This window comes from Lontra canadensis, unplaced genomic scaffold, assembly GCF_010015895.1.
Source record: "Lontra canadensis isolate GAN:19392208 unplaced genomic scaffold, GSC_riverotter_1.0 scaffold28, whole genome shotgun sequence".
NCBI lineage: Eukaryota > Metazoa > Chordata > Mammalia > Carnivora > Mustelidae > Lontra > Lontra canadensis.
The window spans coordinates 17,738,062-17,763,758 of record NW_022631022.1 but is presented as its reverse complement, the minus strand read 5'-3'; the positions used below and the strand labels follow the sequence as shown (position 1 = coordinate 17,763,758).

Below are 25,697 nucleotides of genomic sequence, written 5' to 3'. Positions count from 1 at the left end.
GCAGGACAATGGCAGGGTTTGTAATGGAATGGAAGGCTGTGAACCAAGGGCCAGCATGCCCAGGGTCCCCAGGTGCGGCAGATGGATGCTGGCAGGATGGCCAGAAAATGACAGGGTGCTCAAAGGATCCTGAAAACCTTCCTAGCACAGGCAGGAAGTGGCCCCAGGTGGGGGGGGGGGGAGGTTGGCCCCACTCCTGACTCACAGGTGCGTGGGCTTTAGGAAAGTAACATCCTCAGGATCAGCTAAAGCTTGCTTAAGGGAAAGGTGGGACTCTGGGGGCAGGCTGTTTGGGCTTAGTTCTTGATCCACCATATATATAGCAAATTTCTCAACTTCTTGTGCCTTAGTCTCCTCATCTGTAAGACAGGCACCATCATAGTATCTCCCTCATGGGGATTTTATGAGGGTTAAATTAGATAATCCACATAAGGAACTCTGATTAGTGTCCAGCATGTACTAAGTGTCCAAAAAACATTGGCCACCATCCTGCTCTCGTCTCATTGTCACCCAGGGCAGTCGTTTGTGCTGGGCCTGGAAAACCAAGGGCTGGGTCGGGAACCCAGGTGGAGCTCCCCGCTCCCATCGCTGTCTCAGACTCGAGGATTCCTGGATTCCTAGTTTCCATGATTTGTTGGCAGGCTGAGAGGAGAGCTAGGTGGTGCCTGATGGAGGAGACAGCTACTCCCAGACAGCATGATTCGTTAGGCCAGCTTCCTGGAGGAGGAGGCAGTCAAACTGGGTCTTTGATGAGGGAAGGGAATTCACGAGATGGGGGTCCAGGAGGCAGGGGCAGTTCTCAGGAGGAGGAGCCAGAATGTGGACGGAGATAGAGCCAGGGGGTGGGTATCCTGTGGCTGCTGTGAAGGGAGCAGGAGGGAGAACAGGAAGTGGGGCTCAGGGGAGCCAGACCTTGGAGCTTGAACTTTCTTCTGTAGTCATGGGGAGTTTGCCAGGAGGGCTCAAGCAAGGGGTGATGTAATCATAAAATTTGGAAAGATAACTTAGAGATCATGTGAGTTGGAAGGAAAGAGCGTGGAGGCTAGAGACAGGTAGGCGGCAGGGGCAAGGATCCAGGCGAGGAGCGTGACAGAGCAGTCAGGGACAGATTCAGAAGCCGCCGTAGAAGATGCTAGACAAGGGGTGTCTGGATGGCTCAGTCGGTTGAGTGTCCCAAGTCTTGATCTCAGCTCAGGTCTAGATTTCAGGGTCACAAATTTGGGACCTGCCTTGGACTTCATTCTGGGTGTGGAACCTGCTTAAAAAAAAAAAAAAAAGATGCTGGACAAGACGTGTCACTGCACGGAGGGTCTGCAGGAAAAAGAAAGCAGCTGAGGCTAGCTTTGAGGTTTTGAGCCCAGGTGATTTAAATGCTGAGTGCGCCATTCAGCTCTAAGGAGGAAGTTGCTGAGTTCAGCCTTGGGCTCGAGTGTAGGAGCCAGCAGGCCCTCCAGGTGGCAGGTGGGAATGCAGGTCTGGTGCTAGGAGAGGTGTCTACCAAGAGGGAGGGGGTAAATGATGGGGCCCTGGGTGTGCCACTCACTGGGAGAAAGTGTGGAGACCCTGGCCTGGAGTCAGTATGGCAGGATCACAAGCCATGCCTGGAACCAGGGCCCTGCCTTCAGAGAGCCACAGTGTTTTGGGATGTCCAAAGCCGGGACTTGGTCCAGGCCGAGGTCCATCAGTGAGGGGCAGGAGAAGCCTGGAAGATGTAGCATGAATCCTGAAGGATGGGAAAAAATGTAATGGGCCAACAACTGACACTCTCTTCCAGCTGGCAGTATTCCTAGTGGATGTCATTTGGGTCAAAATGTATGCAAGCTGGTGTGCAAGAAAGTATGCGTGTGTGTACAGGGGGAAAACTAGCAGGAGTGCATAGATGAGAGTGTATATAAAACTGTATTGTGTGTGTGTGAGAGAGAGAGAGGGAGAGAGAGAGCATATGCACTCAAAGGCAAGCATGGGTGTGTGTGAACAAGACAAGGCTGGAGGAGAACATCCCTCTTCTGACTTCCCCTGCCCCCGTTTTATTATCCTTCACTCCTCTTTAGCCTCTGGGGAAGGAGAGGTCTGGTCTGGTCCTTGGTCTCTGAGTTCAGGGTCAGGGTCTTCTCTTGCCTCAGCTCCCTTGAGGGATAACCTACCTCGGAGACGGATCCGTGAAATATTCCAGGTGTCCCTGTAAAAGGGCTGCTTGGCTTTTTGCCATCTCCTGTTTCTTCTGCACGAGACCTGCTCCTGGCCTGTAGGCCACGCCCACCTGCCAAGAGGCCACCTGCCAACTTGGATGCCAGATAGGAAGTGAGGTCCAGGATTAAGGAAGGACAAGCCTGGGGTCCTGGGCTGCAACTGGGATGAGGTGTCTTCCTTTTAGCTTAGAGAACACTGGGATGGGGCGGGTCATCTGGATTTGGAGAGAGCAAGGCCTCTAACTCGGGCTTGCACCAACTCTAGCGTTTCTGAGTCTGGCTGTCCCTTACTTCCCTGCCGGGCCCTGCCACCCGCCACCACGGACACATACCCTGGATTGTGGGAGCTAATCATGACTGATTCTAGGGGCAGTGAGGTGCTGGGGGAAATATGGCACATACAGCTTGAGGTTTTGGAAATGTTACTGTTCCCTCCTCCACGGACTTTAGGTTTTCTGCTTCCTCTACAGGATAGCACAGCTGTGTCCAATTAACCAGGATGCTTTTAATATTTGAGAGGCGTGCTACTTCCCCCACCCAGGAAGTACCTCAGAAGTCTGTGGCATCAGGAGCATGGGTCCCCTCCAAAACTCTTCACAACTCTCTCTTCTCTTTTTCTCTCTCTCTTTAAAATTTTATTATTGAAGCAGAGGTGACATACAATGTTACATCTTTCAGGTGGAGAACATAGTGATTCAACAATTTTATGCATTATTCAGGGCTCACCACTATAAATGTAGTCACCTCCGGCCCCATCTCTCTCTCCTCTCTCATCTACAAGAGAGGACTACAGCCACTGTGATAGGTTACCTCCCTCTGTGACGCAGAGGTGCCAGTAAGGCTGGTCTCCCTCCCTGCATCCCACTGAGGTGCCTGAAATCCTAAGCAGTCAGGCTCTCAAGTCCCCCCAGACCTCTTGGGATCTTGTTCTGTCCCTCACTCGCTGTGTGATCTTGGGTAGATACTTCTCTCTGAGTCGCAGTGTCATCATCTGCAGAACACAGATGTCAGCAGCCACCTGAGTGTTGGGGTGAGGATTACATGAAGTAACGCATGGAAAGCATGAACTAAGTGCTTGATACATGTGAAATGGGGTCTTTATGAATTCAGTCACTAAGGAACCCCTAAAAAAAAGCCCAGGAAAAACAAAACAAAACAAAAAAAGCCCAGATCCTTAAGGAATCACTTGAGATGTTTCTTATCACTGGGCTTGGCGAGAATCGGGGTCTGGGAGCTGAAGATACAGCGGGGAGCCTGCGGCGAATTCTGCCTGGGTAGAGCAGCAGAATGGGGTTGGCAGGCGTGTCGGGAGCTGTCCGTGGTGCTGGTTCTCTCTCACTCCCCCTCTCACCTGGCCCTCCTTTCGGAAATCTGTGCAACCATCTTGTAAGAGTAAGGAGAGGTAGTCCGCAAGGCCAATAGCAGCTCCCAAAGCCCAGCTCTTCCAGGAGCACTTTCTGGTCTCAGCCTTCTGGGCCATTGTGAGCCATACCTGGGCTGCTGCCTAGGATGGTTTCTTCCATCATTGCCCAACTTGTCTTCTGTCTAAGCCTTGCATTCTGACTAGACCACGATCTCCCTGAGCTCAGGGCATCTGTCTGCCAAGGTAGACTGGTTCTGTTGTCTGTTCACAGAATGTTGTGGTCCTTGGCCTCCAGCACTTCGAGCTCTCTTCCACCCCCACCCCCAGTAGATGCTTTGCTTTGACTCTTCTATGGAAGATTTCATCTTCCTCCCTCATCTCTGTACTGTGAATTTGTTGACTTGAGCTCCTTATCGACCAGAGGGTTTTACATATATCAATTCAAATCATTTTTATAACTCTAAGTTAGATACCATTATTATTCTCAGTGAGCAGACAAAGAAACTGAGGCATGGAGACATTAAGTAACTTGCTAGTAAATGATGGAACCAGGAATTGAACCCAGGTTGGCCGGCTCTGAAAGCCTCTCTCCCCACCATATTCTGCTGCGCTTTGGGTGACTCTGTGATGCCACAGGATAGTGGTTTCTGGGAAGGAATGCTCCAGCATTCCGACCCCAGCCCAGATCAGGCACCAGAAATATCTCTTAGCATCTGGAAACTCACGATTGAAATAATTAGTCAGAATGCAAGGAAATGGTTGTTTTTGCCTCATGTAATTTGGTTTTATGAAGACCACTAAATGCAAACATTCTCCTGTTAATTACTGTCTCAAATTTGGTCTGTAATTGAGAGAACTAGAGCTGGGGAAAGTGTGGAAACCCGCTGGAGTGGCAGGCCTACCCGAGTCAGCATTCCCAGCCGCCTTGCTGCCGCTCTGTTAATTTTAGAAACTCTTCTAGCCTGTGTGTATTATTAGCTTTATGTACAGAGGACCATGGGGCCCTCAGTAGCCTCTCGATGCCAGTTTTGTTTTGTTTTTCCCAAGAGATGAAATGAAAGGGAATGGTGGCCATGTGTATATAGGGGTGTTTGCAGACTCTGCGTGTGAATGGGGATACCTGTTTGTAGCTACTAATGAGTGTCTGCAGCTGTCTTTGAATGACGTGCATGAGGCTGTGTAGAGAGTGTACACAGCTCAGGAACATCCCATAGAAGCTGAAACCATCCTCCTGCGGACCACGTGTCATTAGCAGGACGTGCTGTCTTCCATGTGGTGGGTGTGATGGCTGGGTGGGCTCCTGAGTCTTAGGTTGGGTTGTCCCAGATGGCATAGGGGGATTGGGGCTAGAGAAATGGTGGTGGGCTGGAGGGCAGAGAAGCAGCTGAAGTTGACCTTAGCATCAGCTTTAGAATGAGAAGCTTTAAGCCTGAGAGGCCCTGGCTTGGGGTCCTGTCTTGAGGCCGTGAATGGTTTGGCTTTCAAAGGAGCTGTCCAAAGCTGCCCTTCCCTGAGCTGTGTGGTATGGGATGGCTCTCTCGCCCACCTCCAGTGAGGCAGAGCCCGCTCTCTCTTTGACTCGTAGCACCATTTTGGATCTGGCAAAGAAAGCAGTTTGCTCTGAAGTAATATTTTTTTTTCAAAACTGGAACTCTTGGGGCACCTGGGTGGCTCAGTGGCTTAAAGCCTCTGCTTTCAGCTCAGGTCATGATCTCAGCGTCCTGGGATCGAGCCCCACATCGGGCTCTCTGCTCAGCAGGGAGCCTGCTTCCCCGTCTCTGCCTGCCTCTCTGCCTGCTTGTGATCTTTTTCTTTCTGTCAAATAAGTAAATAAAATTTTAAAAAAACTTTAAAAAATTAAAACAAACAAACAAACAAAAATCCCTGGAACCCTTCTGGCAGGAACACTTTAGTTTTGGAGTGGGACCTTCTGAAGGCTCGAGGGAGGCTTGTCTTTTTGTCTCCTCTCTCCTGGCTTTCTCGCAGTCGAGAATTAAAGAAGGTTGAAAGGTTATTTCTCTTGGGAGAGGACATGCTCATTTCTGCCTGACTTAATACCTTTATCTGTCATTGTGTAACTGTCTAAACTAATAGCAGAGGGAATAGCTATGCAGTACAGCTTTCAGATCTTGGGGCCAGCCCCAGGGTAGCTGGTACTCGGGCAGGGTCCCTGGGATTGATCGGTCATACCTTCCTAGACACGGGGTCTGTGCCTGTCTGTGCTGTCTGCACACTCCAGAGGGGCCCTTGCTAGGCCAGGTGGTTTCGCCCTGAGGGGCCCTTCCCACCTCCCTCAGGAAGACCTTGCAGTTGCTTTGACACCTTAGGAGAAATGGTACTGTAAGCCCCCACTGATCTCACTCCATTGCATTGAGTGGCAACACACAGGTGCCTGAAATCCCCTCATTAACACTTTCTGCCCTTGAAGATTTCACTGTCCTTCCCCAACCCTCTGTTAGAACACAAACCTCTGGGGGAGAGAGATGGCCAGGCATTTTCTGACTATAGGGGACAGACTAAAGGGGGACCCCAGAGAGCCAGGGTGGGTAAAGGCCAGATCAGAATTATGGGATGCAGTGTTTAGACTCCACCCCTTATTGCACAGTGAGGAAACTGAGGGCCAGAGAAGGCAGGGCACCTGCTTGACATCACACAGGCTGTCAATGACGGAGCTGGGACTGGATCCCAGGCCTTCTGCCACCCAGGTACCCACCATGTGTCTGGTCCTCACCTGCTCTCTGGTCACGGTCTGTAGCTTGTCTGCCTGCCAGCCTGTCTCAGGCCATAGCTGACCCTCAGGGAGGATGGAGCAGCTTGGCTGGAGCCTGGGGAATTATAGGTCGAACTGGTCCTACTAAAACTACAACAGCTTCACACTTCTCTCTGGATCTCATTGTTTGGTTTGCATTTCAGCCTGACTCCCACTGGGGAGCGGGGATGGGAGAGGGAGGCTTGTCACTGGGGAGCAGGCGGGGACAGGCAGAAGGTATCCTTGGGGAAAAGAGAGCTTTTCTATGCCACTGTCCATATCTTGCCCATGGTACCCTTGTGCCTATCTCACGCAGTGACTCAGAACTTCCCAAGACTTCCCTCTTCCACACGTGCGCTCCCTTGGAGTTTTCTCCTATAGTCTGTAACTTATTCTCTCTGTCCTCCTGGCGACTGACCCCTGTATCTCTGGGCAGATTTTATTGGGACCTGACCATGCTGCTGCTGATGGTCGGAAACCTCATCATCATTCCGGTGGGCATCACCTTCTTCAAGGACGAGAACACCACGCCCTGGATCGTCTTCAACGTGGTGTCGGACACATTCTTCCTCATCGACTTGGTCCTCAACTTCCGCACAGGGATCGTGGTGGAGGACAATACTGAGATCATCCTGGACCCACAGCGGATTAAGATGAAGTACCTCAAAAGCTGGTTCGTGGTAGATTTCATCTCCTCTATCCCTGTGGACTACATTTTCCTCATCGTAGAGACACGCATTGACTCTGAGGTCTACAAGACAGCCCGGGCCTTGCGTATCGTCCGTTTCACCAAGATCCTCAGCCTCCTGCGTCTCTTGCGTCTCTCCCGCCTCATTCGATACATTCACCAGTGGGAAGAGGTGAGTGGCCAGACCTAAACCTCTTGGGGGGAAGGGGTATTTTTCCCACAGGGTGGGTGAGGGGCCAGCAGGCAGTCTCAGATAGCTGGATTTGGGCTGGCAGATGGTAGCAGGCACATCTTCTCCAAGAGGACAAATGATAGTAATTTCTTGACTTCTTGACTTCTTATCCTGGGCTAGATATTATGAAAATCACTTTGCAGATGGTATCCCTTTTAAGTCTCTAACAACTGTAGCGGTACTCATTTTTTACAAAAGGAAACCAAGAGGCGGAAAGGGATTTATATGAGGTCACAGAATCAGTAATTGGTGAACCTGGACTCGAGAGCTTGCACAGTTAATCACTGGGCTATACTGTAGGGAATGCAAACTCAGGAGACTTGAGGGGCCAGGCAGGGAATGTGATGGGTGAAAAGGGCCAGTGGGAGGCAGTAGGGAGTGTGGCAGACTGGGGAAAACTGAAAAATACATCTTCCGTCTGTCTCTACTCCACCATAGCCACTTGTTGCCAAGTAAGAATCGGCCCAGGGTTGTGAGATCTACAGATTGATCATGAGAAGCAGAAATCTGGGTTTTTGTGCCAATTTAGTGGTCATGTATCTTAGGTGTCCTGGGGGCTCTTCTGGAGCAGACCCTGAGGTGAGGATTTGCATGAAAGTGGCTTTTTCCCCCAGTGAGGCTGAGGCAGGAGTGTTTCCAGGAATTATCTGCTGAGGGATTGGGGAAGAGGGACAGGGAATGGAAGGAAGAAAGCCAAGCAAAGTGCCACAGGGAGCTCTGGGGACAATGTACCTCACACCTCGGGCAAAGAGTTGGAATTTTTCTATCCCCTTGCATGGCAGCCCACGGTTCAGGGCACTCCCCGCCTGCCACTGGTGCTAGCAGGCAAAGCAGCTTCCAGCAGCCTGGGGCGGGTCTCTGATAAAGAGCCACAGGGGCTAGCGGCAGGGAGTGAGAAGCATCCAAGGAGCCTGGAGTTGTGTGCACGCAAACTGTAAAGAGATCGTAGGGGCTGGGGGCAGAGCACCAGCTCCAGAAATGAAATAAAAAATTGTGAAAGAACTGGGTGGGCCAACACCATTATGAACAAACCTAGCTGAGCCACGGGCTGAATGCAATCATCTGTGGGAGGAAGAGGGGAGGACTGTGGGCTGCAGTTCGGAAAAAGGCAGGTGACCATCTGACCGTGCGAGCGCTTCTGTCTCAGTCTGCCACCACCCAACTATGCCTTGGGGCCATAGCAGCAGGCAGGCTGACCGGCAGGAGCCCGCGTGGGGGTAGTTGTGCTCTGTGAGGCCACCCACCTTGGGGTCCGGAGCGGGCCAGAGCCTGCAGGAGCTTCATGTAGAGGTGCGTTTCTTGCCACGGCTCACTGCCAGTCTTCTGGTCCCCAGGATCCCTCTACTTGGTTGGTTGGACGGAAGTTCCTGTGCTCGGGGCATGAAGCCCCCACCCCACCCCAGGGGCAGCCTGGGCCCCCCCAGTAGCACACACGGCCGATGGTCGGGGTGCTGGCAGATTAAGGTCAGGGGTATCACAAAGGCCTGTGCTGCAGAAGTGCCCACACCAGCCTGGAAGCATCACTCCATGGCGGAAATTCTCTTTGTCTAGGAGAACTGGCGGCATTCCTGCTGACGGAAGAGGGGCCGTGACTTGCCCAAGGTCACACGGGCAGCCAGGCCTCTGGAGGGGCTGGAGCAGAGCCCAGTTAGCTCTCTGGACTCGCAGCGATGACCGGTCCCTGCCTGGGGCAGGGGAAGGTCCGGGGGCTTGAGCTAGGATTATGCATGTGAGACCCGAATTAAAATCCTGGCTCCACGCTGCCTGGCTCCATGACCTTGGGGACACCTTCCCTGAGCCTTAGTCTCTTATCCGCAGAGTGGGTTTCATCCTCACTCGATTGTTGTGAGACGATGTTTATAAGATGCTTAGCAGGAAGCCTGGTGGATGGTTCGGGAAATGTCCCTCCCTGCCCATTTGTTTGCATAACCCTCTATGCCTCTGTGGGTGGGTGAGGGGTGTTACTTTCCAGCAGCAGAGCCCACCCTGAGCGCAGAGCCTGATGCGGGGATCAATCTAACCACCCTGAGATCACAACCTGAGCTGAAACCAAGAGTCGGATGCTTAACCGGCTACACCACCCAGGAGCCCCTCGAATATTTTTTACCCTTTATTTTGCTGGCTCCTCACACCTAGCCAGCAAGGTAAAGCAGGCGGGACTGATTCTTCCTGTTTGTCCTGAGGAACAGGGTCAGAAGCTCCAGGTGGCCCAGGGGTAGGATGTTGGAACTGGGCCTCCTGACTCTGGGTTCCTGCATTCTTAGGTGGCCTGAAAGCAGGATGACTTTGATTCTGTTGTCTGTTCCTCTGTTAGGGACGCCTCCCAGCTGAGGTTGGGAAGACAGGCAGCTGAGCAGGTGGAGGGGTGGGGTGGGGTGTTCTGTGTGTTGGGTTGGGTTTGAGCTACCTATAGGACATCCAGGCACAGAGAGCTGTTGGCCTGGGGATCTGATCTCAGACCTGAGTGGGGAGAGGGTTAGGGTGAGGGTTAGGGGCAGGAAGGATGGAGGCAGATTTCCTGGAACTCCCTGACAGGCTTGTCTTTTGGTTTCTGTCCCAAGTAGAAATACCACAGTCTCTAGAGGCCTCTGGGCGGACTTCTGGACCACGATGGCTCCCTCAGTCCCCAAGACCCCCTCCAGCCTTCTGTTTGTCTTGAACTTGCAGCTAGACTATCATTAAAAGCAGGAAAGTAGCTGCTCTTTCCCTTCTCTGGCACTGGTTCAAGTCTCCAGGCTCCGGCCCCCTGGGAACCATCTTGCTGCTTCCTGACGCCTGGGCTCTGGAGGCCATATTATTTGGGGGAGAGCTGACAGAATTGGCCATGGCTGGGCGGAGTGAGTCCTGGAAGAGAAACTAAGTGCTTCTCTCACTTCCATGCACCAGACATCTGGGAGCCCAGTCCAGGGCTTCAGTCCCAACTGCCTCTCTGGCCTGGCTGCCCTCTGGGCTATCCAGAACTGCCCAGGCAGGCTCTTGCCCCGACTGTTCCCTGGGGTAGACAGAGATCCCAGGAGGCCTCAGTCTGGACTCTGAACTGGACATGGGTACTGAGTGTCCTGGGCAGGGAGGGAGATCCCAGGAGGCCTGACAGATGACTCCCCACCCCCTCTACACACACTCTTCTCCAGCCTACCAGCTGGGGAGGAAATTGCTTTAAGCTGGCTTCTGTGGGCACACCCCCCAGCCAAGGGCTTCCGCTGCACCTCTGGGATGGGATTGGGCTCCCCCAGCTGGCCCCAGGAACCCCGTCTCCACATCCTCTACAGCCTGCTCTGGCCCTGGACCTTCTCACCTCAGTTTGGCCTGGAGGCAATAGCAGGGACACCCAGAGGTCCCAGGTCTACGTGAGACCTGGAAAAGGAGATATTCAGTAGAGAAAACCCTGCTCTCTCTGCTCTGATAACTCCCTATGTGAGTCTCTTTCCTTTGGGGGGCCTCAGTTTCCCCAAATGTCAGGTGTGCCCTGATGTTCTAGGGGGTTGGGAATTGGTCCCCACTCCAGCCTCCCCTGGCAAGGATGACATGAGCTGACCCTGAGGACACTGTTGTGGCCCTGGGTGGGGGCTAGAATGTCAGCCCCCCTGTGAAGAGGAAACAGCTTGACCGAGGCCCCTGGCTTCAGCTGCCTCACCCAGCCCAGCCCAGCGCCCTGTCAGGGAGTCCTCAAGTGTTATTAGCAGGTCTTGGGAGTCAGGGGAGGTGGAGGGTCTCGGCAGACAAAGGCCACCCTCTCAGAGGACGCCAGCCTCTGCCTCCAACCCGGGCGATCTAGGTCAATGTTCTCCTCCCCAGCCAAGCCTCTTCCCTCCCTCTGAGGTGTGAGCTTGTTACAGGCACAGAGGCTATTGTTAGAAACCATGGTCTGTCCATCCCCCCCCCAACCCCGGATGTTCCCCTGCAGGCCCAGCACCCCGGTGACCCATCCCAGCATCCTCTTTCTCTCAGCGGACAGGAGCCGTGGGAGGAAGGCTGGAGGCAGGAGGCTGGGCCGCGGCCGAGCCTCCTGATGAGTCTCCTCCCCCACGGACCTTGATTTTTCTTTGATTTTTCTTTGTCTCTCTCAGAATCCAGGAGTGGTCCTAGGGGTAGGGGTCGGCGCTCTCTACAGGCCCCAGGAAGGGACCCAGTATGGCCCTCCATTTGGCTACCTCCAGGCAGTCTCCATGACACACACGCACCAGCCATCCTCTCAGGCCTGGGATTGCTGACCCCAGTGTAGTAACTGGGTCCGGAGATGCAGGGAGAAGTTGTTCCTTTTCCCTGAGGAGAAAACGAGTCACCCTGGGAGGGAATTCAACCCGGCCCCAAGATGAGGCCTTGGTAGAAACTCCAATTGCTGATCTTGCCCCAGGACTGAGAATCCACCTCTTTGTTTGAAGGCTGGGGAAGAGAGGGAAGGAAAGGAACAAACATGCATTGAGTACCTACTGTATACCAGCTGTGGACATCATCTCTTCTGATCCCCAAGACAGCCCTGGGAGCTGGCAGTTGTTGACCCATTACACAGATAAGGACCCATTGCTCAGAGCAGAGAAGGCGCTTGGCCCAGGTGGAAGACATGTCGCTCTGTCTCCGCACTGTAGTGGGAACACTACGGTGCCTCCCCCGAGGGCCACATGGGGCACAGAGAGTGAGCCGTCCAGGCTGTCCACCCAGCGAGCCTTGCAGGGCCTGGAAATGAAGGTACTCAACCCCCACAGTCAGAACCAACATCATAAAAGGGGGTTTTAATGAAGTATAAAGAGCAAGATAAATATTTATGCAACGCAGCTGACTTGCGGATGACCTGCGGCCCCAGCCCACAGCGGGGACACACAAGGATTTAGCTGCCTCTCCCAGCAACAGCCAGCCTCACTCTCAGCAACCACATCTGGGTGCCGTTGGGTTGGGCCTGGGGTGAGTGTGCTCACTGCCCGGGGTACCCTCCTCGCCTAAATGGGTGTCTCTGCCCCTGCCACCAACTCTTGGCAGGAAGTTCAGGTTTTGCTATGTTGGGCCTTTGAGAGCCAGCCACAGTACCCCTCCCAAGCACCCAAAACTCCCCCCTTCCCACCCCTCCCCACCTCCACCGGGCCCCCTTCCAGCAACCGCCTGCTTCGTTAGCCCAGTGCCCAGCTCCCCCACCACCACCCCGAAGCTCTGCAGGACTCGTGAGTCTGTGCCCACCTCCAGGAAAAGGTACCTTTTCCTTCCCGTGTAGGCAGAGGCGGAGTTCCTGTTGGCTGCACCTGCCCAGAGTGGGGGCTTTTCCAAATGCCGCCCCGTACACTCGTGGCGGCCCTGAACCCCTCTTTCCCATCCCAGTCACCGTCACCTTGCCCTTTACCTCTGTCATGAAGCACTTCTCAGTTCCTGAGAGCACACCACGTGCTCTGCCCCAGTCATTGCTGAGGTCATGATAAAGGCAAAACTAGGCAAGGACCCGATCCTGGAGGAAGATGAGCTACGAAGGAACCAGAAACATAGGTCATACCCAAAGGAAAGCAGGTATTGCATGAAAATATACCAATCCAGATAGCTCTGTCTCGAAGGCCCAGAGGGATTCATGCCCGGGGCAGATTCCGTGAGCTGCCCCGGGGTGGGAGGGCACTTTCTCAAAGGGGTCCCAGGCTACCTGTAAGATACACTGCATACTACAGAAGCCACATAGTACTCTCTCCCACAGACCCCGCAAGTACGGCCCCGCTTGGGCCGTTGGAACAGAATACCACGTACCTGGGGGCTTCGACGAACATTTATTTTTCACAGTTCTGGAGGCTGGAAGGACAAATCGGGGTGCCAGCATGGTCACCTTCTGTCTGAGGCCCTCGTCCTCATTTGTGGATTGCCACCTGCTTGCTGTGGCCTCGCACAGCCGAGAGCTCCTCCTTCTCGTGTCTCTTCTTCTAAGGGCATAGACCCCATTCATGGGGCTCCACCTCCCCATGACCTCATCACCTCCTGAAGGCCCCAACTCCTAATGCCATCACAGTGGGGGTTTGGGCTTCAACATATGAATTTAGGGGGACACAAACATCCAGTCTAGGAAACCAAGGAGTTTTGTAATAAAGACCCTACCCATGCTGTGTTCAGGGCCCAGAGGACTTTCTTAGCCAGTTTAATTCTCTAGTAACCTCGAGAAATGGGGGGCAGATATCTAGCTTGTCTTAGCTGATGGGAGGCTGAGATGCAGTGGGATGTGAGGGCAGGTACTGGCCATCTCTGAGACTGGATGGTTCCACGTCACTTGCCTTCCCTACCCTCTTGAGTCTGGGGAGCTGGTGGCATCCTGGTCATCTTGGACTCTGAAAGGCTAGTGATTTGCCCAAGGTCATAGAGCTATTGCGTTCACCTAAGCAGTGAAGAGCCCAAAGTGAGATCTCCCCTCAGAGCCACAGCTGGGGTGCTGGTGCTTGGGAGCTGCTGGGGATGGTGGGGAGAGGCTGAGGAGCTTCCCAGGCTCAGGGTCCAGGCCCCGCTGCAAGGCCAGCAGTGGACGGATGGCCAGAGTCACCACTGCACACTCAGGCATGCCCTGGCTCCTAGACGTGGGCCCCAGACCCATCCTGCCCTGGCCGGTGTCTCATGCCCCACACCCCTGACGTTGACATTGACGCAGCAGCTCGGTGGGGAGTGGTGTGCTGACAGCCTGGGCCTTACTGAGGCGAGACGCTGGGGAGTTCCAGCCGCGCCTGGGTCCCTTTGCCGTGTGAATTCAGCCACATCGCTCAGCCACATTGGGTTTGAGTTGTTCCATCTGCAAAATAACTCCTGGAAACCATCATTCCCACACTGGGCCAGTCTGATAATCTGCTGGCAGCCCTGGGCTCAGACGTGCCTCTCCCACTGCCACCATGACGGTGGCCAGTCCCTTTCCTTCTCCAAGCCTTGGTATAAAATGGATTAATAATATTTTCAGCAAAGGGTTGTTGTGAGGTTAAATGAGATGATGGCTGTGGGCCCACATGCCCCCACTCAGATGTGGTATTATTGTCCCTCTGACACCAGGGCCACAGGGGTGATGGACCACCACCCTCCCTGAACCTTTCCAGGATCCACTTCATCCTGAAAAGTCTCCATCGTCTTTTGGCTGGAACATCCAGAGTTGTGCTAAGGCGGGTGCAGGTGGGCACGACCCTGGACGCAACCAACAAGCAGTATTCATGTTTGGCTTTTCCAAACCTTACCCCAAACTATGCCCACATTTCAGAAGGGGAAACTGAAGTCACTACTATCAGATTGACCTGCCCTCCGCCACCAAATTCTACCCCATCCTGCCCCCAGAGTCTCCTAGACCAGGGCAAGACCAGAGTCCAGAGACCTCTGACTTCCTTCCAGATCTCTGTCCCCTCACTGCCCCGTCAGTATGGGGATCCCCGTTGATACCAGACCAAGCAGCAGCTCTGGGGGGCGGGGCAAGGATGCTGGGATGTGCCCACCCTGGCCCTGCCCCACCAGGCTTTAATCAGCCTCTCCTAGGAGCCACAGGAGTGGAGGTGCACGCTGGCGCTGGGCTGTGGTTGCAGGCTCTGTGCTTTATTAAGCGATACGGGAGAGCATGACTACTAATACATATGAACAAATCATAAAGATTAATTATTAACAACAACCCATCAATGAGTAATGGTTCGCAATTTGTGGAATACTTCTATAGTACCGAGAGCTTTATATGTATAATTTAATACCCCTGACGGTCCACTCGGGTAAGAATTTTCATTGCCATTTTCCAGATGAGGAAACATAATCAGAGAGGTTCAGGGACTTGCTCAAGGTTGCACAGCTGGGAATTGGGTAGAAGTGGGTCTGGGATCAAGGTCTGTGTGATCGGGGAGCCCGTGTGTCCAAGCTACTTCCCCTTCAGTTCTGTGGCTGCCCCGAGCAGAACCCCTCTCCCCAACCCCCACCCCGCCCTGCCGCTGCCCAGCCCCTGGTAGGTCCTCCGCCTAAAGCAGCAGGTCTGGGGAAACACAATGGCCCTGGTCCGACAGACGGGTCCCCTGAGGAGCTTCGTGCCCGTTAACTCTTCTCCCTGTGGTCTTCATGGCCTGGAGACAGCTTCTCCGCCCACTCTGGGGCTGCCGGGGACTCCAGGGGCCCTCCCTTCAGATATCCGGCCTGCAGGGCTGAACTTCCTGGGGGAGGCTCCCCCATCTGCCTGAATCCCAGGAGCCGTCTCCCTGGGTCCCCCAGCCTGCTTATTCCAAGCCACCTTTCTGCCACCTGCCACCCTTGACCCCGCACGCACCTGCACCCGCCCCAGGCTGGCTGCTCCGCCAAGTCCGCATATGGCGGTGGCCGGCAGCCGCCGCAGGGGCTGGCAGAGCGGGGCCACCCCATCTCGGCCGGCCACCCATCTTAACGTTTCTTTCCGTCTGCCTCCAGATCTTCCACATGACCTACGACCTGGCGAGCGCCGTGGTGCGCATAGTGAACCTCATTGGCATGATGCTTCTGCTCTGCCACTGGGACGGCTGCCTGCAGTTCCTGGTGCCCATGCTGCAGGACTTCCCCGACGACTGCTGGGTGTCCATCAACAACATGGTGGTGAGTGCCCGGCAAGAGTGGGGCGGGTGCTGCCTGGGTGGGCAGAGTCACTCCACAGCCTGGGAGTCCCAAGCCCCGGCACGTGGGGTCCTGGGCTGCCCCCTTGGTGCCCATGGGCGCAGGACTCCAGCTGATATAGGTCCGTCCCAGGGCCCTCAGCTGCGCCCTGCTCGCTCCCCGGCCTTCTTCTGGCCTCCCGCGCCGTCAGGAGCCCTGGTGTTCGGCCCTGACTTCACCCAAGGAGACGGAGATCTGGCCATTCTCAGACCGTATCAAGTGTGGCCAAGCTGGCTGGGGGCTCCGGCCCTCCTCCCTTGGTTCCCCAGAGGCAGACCAACCCTAAAAGCTGAGCCCGAGGAAAGAGAAACCTGTGAGGAGCACTGTGGACAGCGCCTAGTCCGGGCTACCCTTCTGCTGAGCTGGGCTGTCCTCTACCTGCTCCTTTCCCTGCCCCCAGCCCCACCTCTCAGACACACACTGCTCTGCAGGGGTGAGGACCACCTCCCTACCACCAGCCCTGTGAGGGGGAGAGGGAGATGGAATGGGGGCTGGGAAGCCATAACGCAGACCCCGCTCCCCCCATCGTCTCCCAAAGATAGAGTGGGCACTGGGCCGGGTGAGGACCCCCTAGACCCGTGAACATTTCTCTGGGTCTGGTGAACCCTGCCTCCCTCCTTCTCCAGCCCAGTCTATGTGGTTGGGTCTGCAGGGTTGGGTCTGGCGGCAAATCCCCAGAGCCCCAGGGGAGGAGAAACCAGCTTTGAAAGAGGCGAAAGAGACCCTGAGGCATCTTTCAGCATCAAATAGGCCTTTACAAAACAGCCTTTTGATGAGCTAAGTGTAAATGAATTGGCCATACGGATTGAATTTCCTGGTCCCCAGAGGCTCAGCGGTAAGGCCGGAAGCCCTGACTGGAGGCAGCTGGGGGCCACCCCAGGTCCCCAGGCTGGGATCCGAGGCCAGCACCCCGGGATCAGCCCCGCTGACCTCCCAACCTGGTCTGCACCGAGAGCCACCAGACCCGCTCAGCTTTGTCTGGGACCATCTGAGTGACCTTGAACGTGGCTGGCAGTGCTGAGCCTTTCTCCAGGTGCCAGGAGCGGCCGGCTGACCGTGGAGGGGTCTGGGGCTCTGGGCACCGCTCTGCGGGCCCTGCGCGTCATTGCTTAACATGTCCCCTGTGTGAACAGGAGACAGTGGGGGAGGTGGCAGATGCTGGGGTTCATCTGGCAGCTTCCTCTTCAGGGACAGTTTCCTCTGTGTGAGGGTGACAGGCCCACACGCGCACTAAATTCAGGAGATGGCCCTTCTGCGCCCAGTGTTCCCACACAGAGACTTCCTTGAGACACTGACTGGCTTTGGAGACAAAAATAGCCAGGAGCCTCACTCACTCCCTTCCTCCCTCCAGCCCCCAAGCAGTGTCTGTTCCAGACAGCCCAGTTCCTGGTGGGGGTGGACTAGGGGGCCCTCAGCCCTGGACCCATTCCGGCAGGGCTCACCCAGGAGGCGAGTTAGCTCTGCAGCGCTTAGACTTTGCTCACCCAAAATGAGGACAGTGTTTTTGGCTCGGTCTGCCGTAGCCTGTCCCCCCAGGGGAAGCATATCTGGTTTTATAATTGAGGTCAGTGGGGAAATGGGCTTCACTTGGCAGTAGTTTGCGGGGGGGGGGGGGGGGGGGGGCATAGAGCTATTTCAGCAAGTGGAGGACAGCAGGGTCGCTCAGCCTGGAGACTTTGGCTGCTTAGGGGGGCTCGAGGCAGCCCTATGGGGACTGAGAAGTCAGAGGGGGTGAGGCTGGCTCCCCTCCTTTTGCTGGGGACTGGTCCCTGATCCCCCAGAGCAAGAGAAAGGCCCAAGTCAGGGATTCACTGTCACCGCAGGTCACCAGCGTGGGCCTCCTGCCCCTCACCCGAGGCCTTTAGCCAGCAGCAAGGTTGGGCTTGCTGGGCTCAGCCACTGGGAAAAGTTAGGCTGAGGGGTGGGAGGTGGCAGGGGCCTTTCTAGCTGCTAGTGAGAGTGGCGGCCATTCACAGCACCCCCTCCAACTTGTCCGCAGAACAACTCCTGGGGAAAGCAGTATTCGTATGCACTCTTCAAGGCCATGAGCCACATGCTGTGCATCGGGTACGGACGGCAGGCACCCGTGGGCATGTCGGACGTCTGGCTCACCATGCTCAGCATGATTGTGGGTGCCACCTGCTATGCCATGTTCATCGGCCACGCCACGGCCCTCATCCAGTCCCTGGACTCCTCCCGGCGCCAGTACCAGGAAAAGGTAGGGCGGAAAGCTGGGGTCCCTCTTGGGTTGACTCAGGAGAACCTGACCCGCGGTCCCCAGGGAGCACGGGCTGGCAGCCGGGGTGGGTCCCCACCAGACCCCTGACGTGTTCTGCCTTCTACATCCTCTGGCCTCGGCTGCTCGCCTCTTTCTCGTGGGCAAGTTCCTGAAACAAACAAAACCGCAGGTTGTTTATGATTGCTGAATCCGTGGCTCAGCCCATGGAATTGAAGTTCGCCAGTGCCCTCTGCATTACTAAAGCCAATGGTTCCCTTTGGGTCCCCCCCACCCGCAGGGCATCTCAGTGGTATTTGACAGTTATCACTCCCTTCTTGGCTTGGCACTTGGTTTCTGTAACTGCACACTCTCGGCTTTCCATCCTCCCCCTCTGGCTGGTCCTTCTAGCTCTCCCTGTACAGTGGGGTCCAAGTGATATACCCAGCTGTCCATGGAGTGTGGGCATGTTACTTCCCACCTCTGTGGCCCATTTGCTTATCTGTAAGATGGAGACAGCAAGGAGAAGGGGTCATATCATGGGGTTTATGAGGAGGGAGTGCTGTGTGCCAACTGCTAAGACTGTGTGAGCATGGAGTAGGCTCTTCAACATTTATTGGCTAAATGAGCTCCATCTGGCACCTTCCACTCCATACTCTGCATGGCAGATAGATCAGGCACCTAAAAAATGTAAAGTTGATCATATCATCCTGCTTAAAACTCGTCAGAGTCTTCTTGTTACTTGCAGATGCAGAGGAGCTCCACAGTGGGGTTCCTCAGCCTGGCATTTAAGGGGCATAATCTGGCCCTTGCCCTTCTCATGCCCAGATCATGCCATGGGCCCTACAGCCCTCTATTCCAGCCTCACCAGGCCTGCTCCTTGCATGTGCCCTCCTGCCACAGGGCCTTGGCACGGACACTAGCCTGGAACGCTCCTCGCTCCTTTTCACCAGACCACTTCTCCACCTCTCAGCCTGCACTTCACCTTGGTGAGCTTTCTGTGACCCCGTCAGCCCCACCCATCATGTGAACCCCTGGTGCCCTCTAATTCCCCTTCACCACACTTGGGACTCCTGCCATATTTGATTCCTCTGTGCAGTCTGTTGTTCAGTGTCCATGTCCTGCCTGTCCAGGTGGTGGCTCCGTGAGGGCAGGACCCAGGTCTGTCCCTCTCTATTGAATTGCTGGGGTCCCTCTCTATTGAATTGCTAAGTCAGGCACTTAGCAGGGCTTAGTGTGTATTGATTAACTGGCTGCCTGCCTGTCTGCCCCATGTACTGTCCCTTGCTGGGGTGACCAAGACATGGAGGCCCAGGTCCCATCCTGCCAGAAGGAAAGTTCAGGAGTCTGCAGAGCCAGCCCAGGGTGGGAGGGGCAGTTTGGGGAGGCAGAGAAAGAAGGTAGAAGAGAATTCTAGGCTAGCCACCATGATGAGCTTGATGGGTGGGAAAGAAATCAACCTGATTAGAACAAAGGGTTCTGGGTTAGGAATGAGGGAGCTGGAAAGAGGAAGGAGAGGAGGAGTCAGGTTATAAAGGCCAGGGTTTAGTCCAGGGCCAGGGGAGGGATCAATGTGGGCCTGCATCAGGGCCCAGCCTGTGACCAGGTCAGGACTCCGTGTGAAACCAGGATCAGGGCTAGGTGTGGGACCGGGATGGGGGCTCAGTCGGGACTCCAGTCAGGGATAGTTTAGAAGAAGCACCAAGGTTAATTCGAGGGCAGAGCCAAGCTGCTTGTGACTTTCCATTTGAGAGTTGTCTTTATCTGGTTCTTTAGCTAATGGCTCTCCAATATGATTCACCCATAAATCTCTCTGAAATGTATTACCTCCCTTTGGTCCCCACTTCTCGCTCTCGCCTAGACCACTTTAGCCAGCTTCCAACTCCCGCCCCGTCTCCAGACCCTGCCTCCCCACCACTATGGATGTTCCAGGCATGGGGAATTCTCTAAAACACAGCTTTAGCTGTTCTGCCCCTGTTCCCATAGCCAGCAGGGAAGTCCCTGTCTCCTGGGGCTGGGCACAACCTCGAGCAGACAGAGCCAGCTTGGCTGGAGGAATGCATGGAAACTTCATCTCCCAGGCCTCGGTTGCCTGCTGGCATCTGTCTGCAGCCATACTGTATCCCCGCCTCTTGGGAGCACCAATGTGTGAAAACAGGCTCCCCTCTTCTGCTTGTTCCTGGGGTATAGGAATTTCCCTTCCATCTCAGTGTGGGAAAACTCTGCTCTTGCCTACTCTGTTTCTGCCTAACATGCCCCTGTGGACCCCCACTCTGCACCCGCAGTCCCAGGATGCTGGAGCAGACCCCACAACTTCACCCCGGGTAGATGGGAGCATTTCGTATTTGCTTGAGCCCTGGGCATTTCAGGTCTCAAATCTCTTATCCCCAACCTCTGCTTAAGGAACTTGTTCTACCCTGGCCATCCCCGTGGGCTAGAGTCACTCTTCCACAAAATGACTTGGAGCCAGCCAGGGGCCGTGTTTGGATACACAGTGTATGACGGGTCAGGCATCCTGACTTCAGCCTCTGGGTCCCCTCAACCCACTGTGGCCCGACCCTGCTGCCCAGCCAGTGTGATCACTGGTAGCAAAGAGTTCCTCCAGGACCCGTGAGCCTTCTCTCATCCACAGTGTGACACAGGAAAGAGCCAGGGGCAGAGGAAACTTGATGGACTCTGGTTGGTTGGCCTGGAATGGGGCTTTGGATAGCCCCTGTTGTCCCCAGCCAGCTCCAGAGCCCCGGGCACGCTGATGGAAGCCCTCCCCCGCCCCAGGCAGCTGGGAGTCAGGACCATGGTTTGGGGCACACCCCCACCGAGGATCTCGGCATCGAGGAGCCAGGCTGGGCCAAGGAGGCCCACAGGGTCCGTGCCAGCTCTGGTCAGCAGCAGGCCGAGGCCCTCAGGAGGTGACGCCCTCTCCCTCTCTCGCGACTCAGTACAAGCAGGTGGAGCAGTACATGTCCTTCCACAAGCTCCCACCCGACACGCGGCAGCGCATCCACGACTACTATGAGCACCGCTACCAAGGCAAGATGTTCGACGAGGAGAGCATCCTGGGCGAGCTGAGCGAGCCACTGAGGGAGGTACGCGGTGGCGGGGGGGTGCGGGGGCTTGCGGCCAGGAGGGGAGCTTCCCTCCTGCAGGGCGGCTCCCTCATCTTCTCCACCCTGTCTGCGGATTAGGAGATCATCAACTTCAACTGCCGGAAGCTGGTGGCCTCCATGCCGCTGTTCGCCAACGCGGACCCCAACTTCGTGACCTCCATGCTGACCAAGCTGCGCTTCGAGGTCTTCCAGCCCGGGGACTACATCATCCGCGAGGGCACCATCGGCAAGAAGATGTACTTCATCCAGCATGGCGTGGTCAGTGTGCTCACCAAGGGCAACAAGGAGACCAAGCTGGCAGATGGCTCCTACTTTGGAGGTGAGGTGGCCGGCGGAGCCCTAGGGGGACAGGGGAACGGGCTGGAGAGATACTGAGGGCGATGTTTGGGGCTCTTCTGGCCCCTGCTTGGAGGTGAGGGCCTGTGGCCCTGTGTGTGGGGGGGAGCTGGGGCCCAGGAAGAGCCTGGCACCCACTTGGGGGCATCTAGTGTGGTCACCCCTGGGGATGGGGCCTTGTGACCGTCAGGCGTCCCTACCAGACGTTGGGAACCCAGGTCAGGGGCGAGCAGGAGGCCCCTTCGAGCACCCCCTCCCGCTGTCCTGGCAGAGATCTGCTTGCTGACTCGGGGCCGGCGCACGGCCAGCGTGAGGGCCGACACCTACTGCCGCCTCTACTCGCTGAGTGTGGACAACTTCAATGAAGTGCTGGAGGAGTACCCCATGATGCGGCGGGCCTTCGAGACTGTGGCGCTGGACCGCCTGGACCGCATCGGTGAGGGGACCGGGCCGGGTGGCGGCTGGGAGGGGAACCCCTTCGCCCACCGCCTGGCCTCCCGCTCTGGCCTGAGCCCCTGCTCTCCTTCCGTGGCCCAGGCAAGAAGAACTCCATCCTCCTCCACAAAGTCCAGCACGACCTCAACTCAGGCGTCTTCAACTACCAGGAGAACGAGATCATCCAGCAGATCGTGCAGCATGACCGCGAGATGGCTCACTGCGCTCACCGCGTCCAGGCCGCCGCCTCGGCCACCCCGACCCCCACGCCGGTCATCTGGACGCCGCTGATCCAGGCGCCGCTGCAGGCCGCCGCGGCCACCACCTCGGTGGCCATCGCGCTCACCCACCACCCCCGCCTGCCCGCCGCCATCTTCCGCCCCCCTCCCGGCCCCGGGCTGGGCGGCCTCGGCGCGGGGCAGACGCCCCGACACCTGAAGCGGCTGCAGTCCCTGATCCCGTCGGCGCTGGGCTCCGCCTCGCCCGCCAGCAGCCCGTCGCAGGTGGACACGCCGTCTTCCTCCTCCTTCCACATCCAGCAGCTGGCCGGCTTCTCCGCGCCCGCGGGCCTGAGCCCGCTCCTGCCCTCGTCCGGCTCCTCCCCGCCCCCCGGGCTCGGCGGCTCCTCCCCGGCTCCCACGCCCTCCGCCTCCGCAGCCGCCACCGCGGCCACCGGCTTCGGCCACTTCCACAAGGCGCTGGGCGGCTCCCTGTCCTCGTCCGACTCTCCGCTGCTCACGCCGCTGCAGTCCGGCGCCCGCTCGCCGCAGGCCAACCAGCCGCCGCCCCCGCTGCCGGGGGCCCGGGGGGGCCTGGGACTCCTGGAGCACTTCCTGCCGCCCCCGCCCTCCTCCCGGTCCCCTTCGGCCAGCCCCGGGCAGCTGGGCCAGCCACCTGGGGAGCTGTCCCCCGGCCTGGCCGCCGGCCCGCCAAGTACGCCAGAGACGCCCCCGCGGCAACCGGAGCGGCCGTCCTTCGTGGCGGGGGTCTCCGGGGGGGCTTCTCCCGTAGCCTTTCCCCCCCGCGGAGGTCTCAGCCCCCCAGGCCACAGCCCCGGCCCCCCAAGAACTTTCCCAAGTGCCCCCCCTCGGGCCTCCGGCTCCCACGGTTCCTTGCTCCTGCCGCCCGCCTCCAGCCCCCCGGCTCCCCAGGTACCGCAGCGCCGCGGCACGCCACCCCTCACCCCGGGCCGCCTCACCCAGGACCTCAAGCTCATCTCAGCCTCCCAGCCGGCCCTGCCCCAGGACGGGGCGCAGACTCTCCGCAGAGCCTCTCCGCACTCCTCGGGGGAGTCCGTGGCGGCCTTCCCGCTGGTCCCCAGGGCCGGCGGCGCTAGCGGGGGCAGCGGGGGCCTCGTTCCCCCGGGGAGGCCCTATGGTGCCGTCCCTGGCCAGCATGTCACTCTGCCTCGGAAGACATCCTCAGGTTCTTTGCCACCCCCTCTTTCTTTGTTTGGGGCAAGAGCCGCCTCTTCTGGGGGGCCCCCTCTGACTGCTGCCCCCCAGAGGGAACCTGGGGCCAGGTCTGAGCCAGTGCGCTCCAAACTGCCGTCCAATCTATGAGCGGGGCCCCTCCTTCCTTCTTCTCTCTTCTTTTTTTCTCCCTTCAGGTTTAACTGTGATTAGGAGATATACCAATAACAATAATAATTATCATTTAAAAAAAAAAAACCCACACCAGAAAAACAAAAGACAGCAGAAAATAACCAGGTATTCTTAGAGCTATAGATTTTTGGTCACTTGCTTTTATAGACTATTTTAATACTCAGCACTAGAGGGAGGGAGGGAGGGGGAAGGGAAGCAGGCAGGGCCCAAAGGCAAAAGCCAGAAGAAGGCAGGTGGGGGTTTCTGGGGCTTGATGGCAGCAGGGGTCACCCACCTTTGGGGTTTCTTAGAGCAGATCTGTTATTGTATCCGTTTTAGGGCAACAGTCCCCACCAGCCCCGTAGCTGTGAACTTGGAGCCCCATTCTGTGGGGGTCATCTTTTTCCCCCACAGGAAGGGGTTGTCCCTGGATATGTTCCTGGGGAGCCTCAGTCACCTGAGTCTTTGAGACAAAATGGGGCCAGGGCCCTGAGAGTCTTGCATTTTTTTTCTACTGCAAACTTAGGAAGATATGTATATGAACATGAACATGTATATGTATATGTATGTAAGATGTGTATATGTATAGCTATGTAGTGCTCTGTAGAGCCGTGTAGATAGCCACTCACATGTGCGCACATTGTAACCCCATGTTGCCAGGACACCCAGGTCACCTTACATCCAGCAACCCGGCCTGGCCCTCAGGCTGGGCACCACAGGGTCTGGGGAAGTGTTCTTTCCAGTCCTCAGGGAAGAGGACCCCAAGACCTCTCAGCAGGCTCCCTTCCTCACCATCTCTGGTCTCAAGTCCAGTCCTAGCCTGACATCTCACCACCTGGAAGCAGAAGACCCCCTCCTTCCCTGTGGGGCTCAAGCACATCCTATCACCTCCGTGGCCCTCCGTTTTCCCATCTGTATGGTGGGAGGTGAGGCGAACTTCTATTTATTGAGTCTGCTCTGTGCCAAGCACTGGTTTAGCACTTTACACACATTAACTCCTTCAATTTCACAAAGACCATGAGGTGGGTACTTTGATTCTCCCCATTTCACAGGTGAGGAAACTTGAGTTTGAGGCCTTTTTTCCAGATTTGTGTAACTAGGAGTGGCAGAGCCAGGAGTGATAGGAGATTTAAATCCATGACTGCCTGAGGCCAAAACCTAGTTCCCTTCCAGAAGCAACTGTTGAGAGGGACTGAGTGAGTCCCCAGGCGTGGTGGTGTGGGAAGAGACCAGATTTTGGAAGCAATGAGACCTGGGTTCAAATCCCAGTCCTGCCACTTCTTAGCTGTATGACCTTGGGCTAGCTATCAGACCTGAGTCTATTCCCTCGCTTGTAAAATGGGAATGATTATGGTACCACTTCACAAGAACCTATGAGGACCAGATGAGAAAAGTAGCAGATGTGAAATGCCCAGCCTCGTGCCTGGCACACACCATAGTAGGTGCTCAATAAATCACATCTCTTCTGTTCCCTCCTCATGTGCCCAGCCCACCGCTCCAACAAGCTATGGTGAGAGCCCAGAGAACCCTGGCTGAGAGCTCCAGGACCTTATGATCTCAGGACACAGGAGGTGGCTGGGCCTCCTGAAGGGCCTCCTGTGGCCAGCCGTGGGCTTGAGCCAGGCCTTGAGAGGTGGGAAGAGTTAGGAGGAAGGAAGAGGAAGGAAAGGTAAGAGAAGGGGGGAAGCGAGAAAGGGGAGTGGGGTGGGATGGAGGACACAGGATGGGCCCGAGGTGGATGTGCAGGTGCGGAGAGGGCTTTGGGTGGGGATCCAGAGGTGTTGGAGGGCAGCCGGAGGGGACTGGCCTTGATTCTGAAGGCAACTGGAAGCCAGAAGTAGGTTCAGAATGGGGGCTGATGTGAAAGCAGCTCAGATGCCTCCTGAGGGACACTCCTCTTCAACCAGACCCTGCCTCCAGCCGCCTATCAGGCTGGAGCAGGTTTGGCTGCCAAGACCTGCACAGTGGGGAAGACTGGTCCTGCCATGTCCATCCAGAACCCCTCTCCATGCTCCAGCCAGAATGAAGTCAAGATCAGATTTGGTCCTGAGTTGTCCTGGGATATGGGGCAGGCCAGTATCTCCATGGATGGGCCACATGAGAGGGAGGCAGTCATCCAGGACAGAAGGTAGTGAGAGATCCTGGGAACCTGGAGAGAGACAAAGCACCCAGCTGTGGTCTCTGTTGGGCGGGAGAATGCCCCTTAAAGAATGCCCC

At 56.4% G+C, this 25,697-nt stretch overlaps 1 protein-coding gene across 1 annotated transcript in view; it reads left to right on the top strand.

Annotated features, from left to right (window-relative positions):
• HCN4 (hyperpolarization activated cyclic nucleotide gated potassium channel 4) overlaps positions 1-23,663 on the top strand; it is a 41,236-nt gene extending 17,573 nt beyond the window's left edge. Inside the window, exons 2-8 of the mRNA XM_032865007.1 lie at positions 6,738-7,161; positions 15,586-15,747; positions 17,804-18,022; positions 20,959-21,105; positions 21,205-21,445; positions 21,734-21,898; positions 22,000-23,663. Coding sequence (XP_032720898.1) covers positions 6,738-7,161; positions 15,586-15,747; positions 17,804-18,022; positions 20,959-21,105; positions 21,205-21,445; positions 21,734-21,898; positions 22,000-23,459 — 2,818 coding nt within the window. The 3' untranslated portion in view covers positions 23,460-23,663. The remainder of the gene's footprint in view (positions 1-6,737; positions 7,162-15,585; positions 15,748-17,803; positions 18,023-20,958; positions 21,106-21,204; positions 21,446-21,733; positions 21,899-21,999) is intronic.
• Positions 23,664-25,697: the final 2,034 nt, after the last annotated feature.